General features: G+C 44.0%; 1 protein-coding gene across 3 annotated transcripts in view; it reads right to left on the reverse strand.

Annotated features, from left to right (window-relative positions):
• Positions 1-305: 305 nt before the first annotated feature.
• strada (STE20 related adaptor alpha) overlaps positions 306-8,782 on the reverse strand; it is a 138,337-nt gene continuing 129,860 nt past the window's right edge. For 2 of the 3 annotated variants that reach the window (XM_043675351.1, XM_043675350.1), the window contains exons 11-13: positions 2,489-2,730; positions 1,578-1,620; positions 306-893 (exon numbers count right to left, since the gene is read on the reverse strand). In XM_043675351.1, coding sequence (XP_043531286.1) covers positions 741-893; positions 1,578-1,620; positions 2,489-2,730 — 438 coding nt within the window. In that variant the 3' untranslated portion in view covers positions 306-740. The remainder of the gene's footprint in view (positions 894-1,577; positions 1,621-2,488; positions 2,731-8,782) is intronic. The other variant, XM_043675352.1, reaches the window with a different exon arrangement.

The raw sequence follows: 8,782 nt of genomic DNA on the forward strand, positions 1-8,782 counted from the left end.
ACTGCCACTACTCCTGCTCTAGCTCTGGTGGGAATAATCCTGAACCCAACCTTAAGGTTTGGAGCTTTGTGTCCCACAGCTGAGCTGAGGTCATGTTTTGCAGACTCCTGTTATTTATTTAGATTTGACTCAGCAATTGAGGCAAAATTCCAACAACTGACTGGAGAATCATCCAGGGTCCTAAAGCTGTGCAATGAAATAAAGCCAATCAACCATCTTCAAGAATTGGAAATTTCAGAATCTGAATTCTCTCCTTTGCAAGAGACAAACAATAATAATCCATCTGGGACTCATTCAATATACAATGGTTTCACACATGTATATCCAAATGTTCTTTTAATATTGACTGAATCTGAATAAATAACAATTCAGGTATAAAGGGGTTTCATGTAAGATAACAATGAAACATCAGAGGACGTTGCACCCCCTCCACTGTGATGAGGGATGCAAAGGCAGCAGATCTGCATCCGTGATTCACTGACTGCTGGTACATTGATAGTAAAAGGGCAAAGGTTTCGATCTGACATCTCTCAAATTCAGGTTGAGCAACAACGTTCAGATGGTGGTCCCTGATCCACCTGAGCTGGTTCAATGGGTACACACATTATTCAGCTTCAATCAGGTATGACGGGTTGCCGGATTCCAGCTAACATTTGCAAGGTAATGGAGTTGGCTTTTATGTAAAAAAATACAAACAAAGACCAGCAGCATCATGCAGCTGCTGTGTGTGGTCTCCACTTTCAGAAGTCCCAATCCTCCACATCCAGGTGCTCCAGGCTGGATGTCAGTCCGGCCACACCCCGCAACTCATGTGGGTGAGTCCCTTCCAGGTCTGTCCTAGGGGTGACAGGTCGAAGCAGGTCAGGAAGCACCTCTACCACCCGACGCTTCAGCTTGAAAAGAAGAAAACAAAGTCAGAGAAGAGTGGAAATGACAGCACAGGTGAGCTGACAAGCTAGCGAACAGAGTAACAACTGCTCCCTGCGTGAACCCTTCACATAGAAACTTTTACAATTCTTGCATGCTGGCAAGGCTGAGATCTGTAACAACCTTTTTTTCCAATTCACTCTTGGGATGTGGCCATCTCTGATTGAGCCATCCCTAATTGCCCTTGAGAATGTTAGGTTATGAAATTAACAGTAAAAAAAATCCTAAATGGTTACAAATTACAGTATTGTGACACCGAGGAATTATGGCAAAAATTATATTCACTTTTGCAGTGTTTTTACAACTCAGCAACCAGTATCTGGAGTCCCTACCAAGCTTGAACAGAATTACACTGGACACTCGCTTCATCTCACTAACCATTAAAACAGTATGAAGAACCTCCCTCCTTGCTCTTCCTTCTCCCAACCTTTTATCTCCCATCATCTCACTTCAACCTTCCCACTTCTCCCTTCCACCTCAAGATGCACCGCAGTTAGTGCAGTTCATCAAAATTACAGATTGCTAGGAGCTTCAGAGAAAACGCCCTTCCTTGATAACATCTACTCCATGCCCCTAATAAAAAGGGAGGATACGGACCGATGGGACAACTGAATACATGAAGGATAAATTACTGTGTATCATGGACGTACCTGCTTCACAAATGAATGATTGAGCAATGCACTGGCTGAGGGTCTATAATGAACACACAAGGACAAGAATCAATTAAAATGTTGAAACAAACAGCATTAGTTACAGCAATATTCCAGTGAGGGTGATGCAGATAAATCACAGTTTGATAAAATGCCTCCTCAATGCTGCAGTTAGTAAAAGTGGCATTGAATAACTGCGCCACATTGACCAGGTAGATCTAGGTCCAATCCCTACCCATGTTGCACTAATTCATCTTAGCTACATGCTATAATTGGCCTGGAGAGGGTAGCAAATAATCAATGACCCACACTGGGATCTGAACAAGTTGTTTCAGAACTGACTTGGATGACCGTCCTGTAATAACAAATGTCTCAAATCATGCATGGAGTTGAAGCAAAAACAGAAATTGCTGGAGCAACTCAGGTTTGGCAGTGTTTATGAGGAGAAAGCAAAGTTAACGTTTGAGATCCAGTGGCCGTTCTTCTATGTTCTGAAGGTCACTGGATCCAAACCTTTAACTGCAGTCTCCTCACAGATGTTCCCACTCTTGCTGAGTTTCTCCAGCAATTTCTGTTTTTGTGTCAGTTTCCTAACATCCACAGTTCTTTCTTTTACTTTCATATATCGAGATTGATCAGTTAGCTGAAGCATCAAAGTAAGAACAAGAGTGTTTGGGCACTTTACATCCATGCATTCTATCTGACCTCAAAATGTCAGTAAGCTAAAATGGAAAGGGCTTCAAATTCCAGCATTTACAATTTTATAAAATGTATTCATATTTATTTGTACATTCTAAAATAAAATTTATAATTTATTTATTAAAAAATTATTTTCATGTAAAGACTAATTTTGAGAATGAAACCCAGCCTGGAAACAGCTAACGGCAAGTTTGTGCTCACAGCGATCATACCTCTGCTCAGGCTCTCGCTGTAAACACAACTCCACAAAGTTGTGGAAGAGCCCAGAGAAGGTCCTGTTGTATGGATGCTGCACCTGCTCTCCATTTGTTGCTCGCGTCCCACAAGCAGCAGAGCTTTCCACGATACCGGAATCCACTGCCGACTGAGAGTTTGTCATCAGCAGCTCCTCCGCAGGGATAGTAGTAGTGTCCAGGAGGCAGGGCACTGTACCATTCAGCTTCTCAAGCAACATCTGAGGAGACCAAATGATCAATGGAGTAAGAGAGATGTGCAAATCTAAATATTGAATATGAACAAAATAATGAACTTGGTTCCCTGCGGGAGAAAATGCAAAGAAATACATGGACTTGATGGGCTCCTTCTCTGTCATTTCCTCCATTCTCACCTTTGGTTGTCTGTTTGCCACAACTTTTCTGCACTATTGGTTTCCTCAACTGCACTCTCGACATGATTTGCGCAAGTAAAATTTTAAATAATTCACAACAAACTCTCTTTAGGGGTAAACTAAAAGGGTGGTCTATCCAAACTTTCAACCTGGAGGATAATTTCCAATGTACATATATATAAGCAAACAAGAAAGAAAGAAAATGAGGAAAAGTAATAAATTTCTAACACAGAACTCTCAGAATAATTATGGTGCTGGAGGCTATTGTGCCTTACAGACCTTAAGGTCATTATCCAGTGGAGGCCCTTCAAAGTGACTGTGCACAGAACTTGCCTTTGGGAAGGCCAGGCTCCATACTTTTGGATCATATCCCCAGCGACATTAGAAGGAGGTCGTTGAGTTGATTGATTGTTGGGCAGCTTTTTTTTAAAAAGGGGCCTGCCGGGAGCAGTGAGTCACTGATTTAAGTTTTTAAGTTTGAAGTCAGAGAGCAGAGGTTTCTGGGAAAGGAGGGACTTCTTATTTTTATTTCCATCCACCTATATAAGTCAGTGTTTTCTCAACCAGAGACCCTACCTTTGTAGGTCCTCCCATCCAACCACCTCCTCTAACCTTAAAGACCAGGGACATATCAGGTAAGCGTCTCTTCTTTTTTTAAAAAGTAGTCATTTTGGGTTGAGGGCATTGCTGGCTATTTATTGCCCAGAAGAGTCAACCACATTACTGTGGGTCTGCAGCCTCATGGAGGCAGACCAGGTAAGGAAGGCAGTTTTGTTCCCAAAAGGACATTTGTATACCAGAGGGTGATCATTAGACTCAATTCCAGATTGTTTAATGAATTCAAATTCCACCATTTACTGTGGCTGGATTTGCAACCACATTGCTCAGAACATAGGCCTCTGGGTTAACAGTCCAGCAATAATATCACAAGGCAGTCGCTTCTTGTGGTGTTGTTAGATACTAGTGATTTTAGTAAAACAAATTTCTGAACCAGCACAGGTAAGCGGCAATGTGTGGGACAAGTCATAAAACTTCTCACTGCATTTTTAATGGAAGAGTACATGTGACAATAACTTTCTATTCTATTCTGGAAAGAATTTAAAAGCACAAGAGGGGAAGATGGTTCATGGTAAGAGTCCTCCATTTCTGTTTTTTAGCGGCAGCAGCAACTCGAAGGGCGGAAGCTTGCACCAGGGGCCTGCCGGGAGCAGTGAGTCACTGATTTAAGCTTTTAAGTTTGAAGTCAGAGAGCAGAGGTTTCTGGGAAAGGAGGGACTTCTTATTTTTATTTCCATCCACCTATATAAGTCAGTGTTTTCTCAACCCGAGACCCTACCTTTGTAGGTCCTCCCATCCAACCACCTCCTCCAACCTTAAAGACCAGGGACATATCAGGTAAGCGTCTCTTCTTTTTTTACTTTGTGATAAGGGGACTAGCAGGGGTGGCAGTGCAGGGAGAGCAATGTTCCTCCTGCATGATGTTTGAGGTGAGGGACGCCATTAATGTCCCATCCAAGTACATCTGCAGGAAGTGGACCCAACTCTCGCTCCTCCAAGACCGTGTTAGGGAACTGGAGTGGGAGCTGGATGAACATCGGATCATTCGGGAGGTAGAGGCTGTGATAGATAAGAGTTTCAGGGAAGTAGTTACTCCTAGGCACGAAGAAAGCTGGGTGACTGTTTGAAGGGGGAAAAACAGTCAGTGGAGGGATCCCCTGTGGTCGTTCCCCTGAAAAACATGTATACCGTTTTTGGATACTGTTGAGGGGGACCAGTGGGGCCCAGGTCTCTGGCACAGAGCCTGTCCCTGTTGCACAGAAGGGAAGGAGGAGGAGAGTGTTAGCCATTGGGGATTCAGTAGTTAGAGGCTCAGATAGAAGGTTTGTTGAGAATGAACGAGACTCACGGTTGGTGTGTTGCCTCCCAGGTGCCAGGGTCCGTGATGTCTCAGATTATATCTTTGGGGTCCTGAAGGGAGAGGGTGACCAGCCTCAAGTCGTTGTCCATATAGGTACCAACGACATAGATAGAAAGAAGGATAGGGATGTAAGGCAGGATTTCAGGGAACTAGGGTGGAAGCTGAGAGCGAGAACAAACAGAGTTGTTATCTCTGGTTTGTTGCCCGTGCCACATGATAGCGAGGCAAGAAATAGAGAGAGATATCAGCTGAACACGTGGCTGCAAGGATGGTGCAGGAGAGAGGGTTTCAGGTACTTGGATAATTGGGGCTCATTCTGGGCAAGGTGGGACCTGTACAAACAGAATGGTCTTCACTTGAACCAGAGGGGTACTAATATCCTGGGTAGGAAATTTGCTGGTGCTATTCAGGTGGGTTTAAACTAGCTGAGCAGGGGGATGGGAACCGGAGGTGTAGTTGCAGTGCACAGGAGGATGAGAGTAGGAAGGACAGGGACAGGATTTCAGGGTCTCAGGAACGTGCTGGCAGACAGCGAAGTGGTTTGAAGTGTGTCTATGCCAGAAGTATCTGAAATAAGGTAGGTGAGCTTGCAGCATGGATAGGTACCTGGGACTTCGATGTTGTGCCCATTTTGGAGACGTGGATAGAGCAGGGTGAGGAATGGATGTTGCAGGTTCCAGGGTTTAGATCTTTCATTAAGAACAGGCAAGGCAGTAAAAGAGGGGGAGGCGTGGCCTTGTTAGTCAAGGATAGCATAACGGTGGCTGAGAGAACTTTTGATGAGGACTCATCTACTGAGGTAGTATGGGCTGAGGTTAGAAACAGGAGAGGAGAGGTCACACTGCTTGGAGCTTTTTTTATAGGCCTCCGCAGAGTTCCAGGGAGGTGGAAGAGAGGATTAGCAAAATTATTCTGGGTAGGAGTGACAGGAATAGGGTGGCCGTTATGGGGGACTTTAACTTCCCTAACATTGACTGGAAATGCTATAACTCTAGTATGTCGGATGGATCAGTTTTTGTCCAATGTGTACAGGAGGGTTTCCTGACACAGTATGTCGAAGGGCCGAAAAGATGGGAAGCCACACTGAATCTGGTGCTTGGTAATGAACCAGGCTAGGTGTTTGATTTAGTTGTAGGTGAGCACTTTGGAGAGAGTGACCATAATTCAGTTACATTTAGTTTAGCGATGGAAAGGGATAGGTACATGCCACAGGTCAAGAGTTATCGATGGGGCAAGGACAATTATAATGCGATTAGGCAGGAATTACGATGCATAGAATGGGGTAACAAAATGCAGGGAATGCAGATAATGGAAATGTGGAGTTGTTTTCAGGAACAGATATTGCGTATCCTTGATAGGTATGTCCCTGTCAGGCAGGGAGGAAGTGATAAGGTAAGGGAACCGTGGTTTACAACAGAAATTGCATCTCTTGTTATGAAGAAGAAGGAGGCTTATGTGTTGATGAGGCAAGGTGCTTCAGATGAGGCGATGGAGAGTTACAGCTCAACTAGGAAGGATTTAAAGAGTTAAGAGGAGAGGACACGAGTCTTTAGTAAACAGAATAAAGGAGAACCCTAAAGCTTTCTATAGGTATGTGAGGAATAAAAGGATGATTAGGGTAGGAATAGGGCCAAAGACAGAAGTGGGAAGTTGAGTGTGGACCCTGTGGAGTTCGGAGAGGTGCTAAACGAACATTCCTCATTGGTTTTCACTGAGGAAAAGGAGAATATTGTAGAGGAGAAGAATGAGATATGAGATATTAGACTAGAAAAGATTGAGGTTAGTTATGAACAGGTGTTATCAATTCTGGAAGGAGTGAAAGTAGACAAATCCCCTGGGCCGGTTGAGATTTATCTGAGGATTCTCTGGGAAGCGAGGGAAGAGATAGCAGAGCCTTTGGCTTTGATATTTGAGTCATCATTGTCTACTGGTTTGGTACCAGAGGACTGGAGGATTGCAAATGTTGTGCTCTTGTTCAAGGAGGGCAGTAGAGATGACCCAGGTAATCATAGACCAGTGAGCCTTACTACTGTTGTAGGAAAGGTTTTGGAAAGGGTTATAGGATTTATAATCATTGAGCAAACAACAATTTGATTTCAGATAGTCAACATGGTTTCGACAAGGGCAGGTTGTGTCTCACAAACCTCAGTTTTTTGAGAAGGTGACCAAGCATGTAGATGAGGGTAGGGCAGTTGACGTGGTTTGCATGGACATCAGTGAAGCCTTTGATAAGGTTCCACATGGTAGGCTGTTGGAGAAAATGCAGAGTTATGGAATTGAGGGTGAGTTAGCAGTTTGGATTAGAAACTGGCTTTCTGAAGGAAGGCAGTGAGTGGTGGTGGAAAATATTCAACCTGGAGTCCGGTTACTAGTGGTGTGCCACAAGGAGCGGTTTTGGGACCAATGCTGTTTGTCATTTTTATAAATGACTTAGATGCAGGCATAGATGGATGGACGAGTAAATTTGCAGACAACACGAAAGTTGGTGGAGTAGTGGACAGTTTGGAAGAATGTTACAGGTTGCAGGAGGACTTGGATAAACTGCAGAAATGGGCTGAGAGGTGGCAAATGGAGTTCAATGCAGTTAAATGTGAGATGATGCACTTTGGGAAGAATAACAGGAAGGTAGAGTACTGGGTCAATGGAAAGATTCTTGGTAGTGTGGATGTGCAGAGGGATCTTGGAGTCCATGTACATAGATCCCTAAAAGTTGCCACCCAGGTGGACAGTGCTATTAAGGCGGCATACGGTGTGTTAGGTTTCATTCGTAGAGGGATTGAGTTCCAGAGCTGCAATATCATGCTGCAACTATACAAAACGTTGGTGTGGCCACACATGGAATATTGTGTAGAGTACTGGTCACCATCTTTCGGGAAGGATGTTGAAGCATTGGAAAAAGTGCAGAGGAGATTTACCAGGATGTTGCCTGGTCTGGAGGGAAGGCTGAGGGACTTGGGTCTGTTCTCATTGGCAAGAAGAAGGCTAAGAGGGGATTTGATAGAGACATAGAAGATGATCAGAAGATTAGATAGAGTAGACAGTGAGAGTCTTTTTCCTCGGATGATTACTTCAGCATGTATGCACCAGAGGGCATAACTACAAATTGAGGGGTGATAGATTTAAGACAGATGTCAGAGGCAGATTCTTTACGCTGAGAGTGGTAAGGCGTGGAATGCACTACCTGCTAATATAGTCAACTCAGCCATATTAGAGAAATTTAAACAATCCTTAGATAAGCACATGGATGATTTTGGGGTTAGTGTGGGGGACAAGCTGAGAATAGTTCATAGGTCGGCCGCAACATCGAGGGCCGAAGGGCCTGTTCTGTATTGTTCTATGTTCTATGTTCTAAGAGTGAGTAAGTTCAACTTTCCACCAATCTTCAGTTTGTACCACAGTACAAAAGTAACGTTAAAGTATGGAAAAGTCAGTAAAGTTAAACTAAGTTATAAAAACATGCTAGGTATGGCTGGACGTCTCAGTCAGCAGAATGCCCATCCCGTGGCACATGAGGAATTGTGGACTCTTCACATGACTCAGACAAATCACATGTATTGTTCTATGTATTGCAGGCTACACAAGTTTCAAGTAGCAGCTGGAGTAGCAGTTTAGGGACAAACAAGCAGATAGGGAATGAATGACCACAATGTAGAAACAGAGAAAAAATACAGCGCAGTACAGGCCCTTTGGCCCTCAATGTTGCGCTGGTCCAAGCCCACCTAACCTACACTAGCCCACTATCCTCCATATGCCTATCCAATGCCTGCTTAAATGCCCATAAAGAGGGAGAGTCCACCACTGCTACTGGCAGGGCATTCTATGAACTCACGACTCGCTGAGTAAAGAACCTACCCCTAACATCAGTCCTATACCTACCAACCCTTAATTTAAAGCTATGCCCCCTCGTAATAGCTGATTCCATACATGGAAAAAGGTTCTCATGGTCAACCCTATCTAAACCCCTAATCATCTTGTACACCT

The sequence above is a fragment of the Chiloscyllium plagiosum genome, chromosome 33 (genome assembly GCF_004010195.1).
Source record: "Chiloscyllium plagiosum isolate BGI_BamShark_2017 chromosome 33, ASM401019v2, whole genome shotgun sequence".
NCBI classification, from domain to species: Eukaryota; Metazoa; Chordata; class Chondrichthyes; order Orectolobiformes; family Hemiscylliidae; genus Chiloscyllium; species Chiloscyllium plagiosum.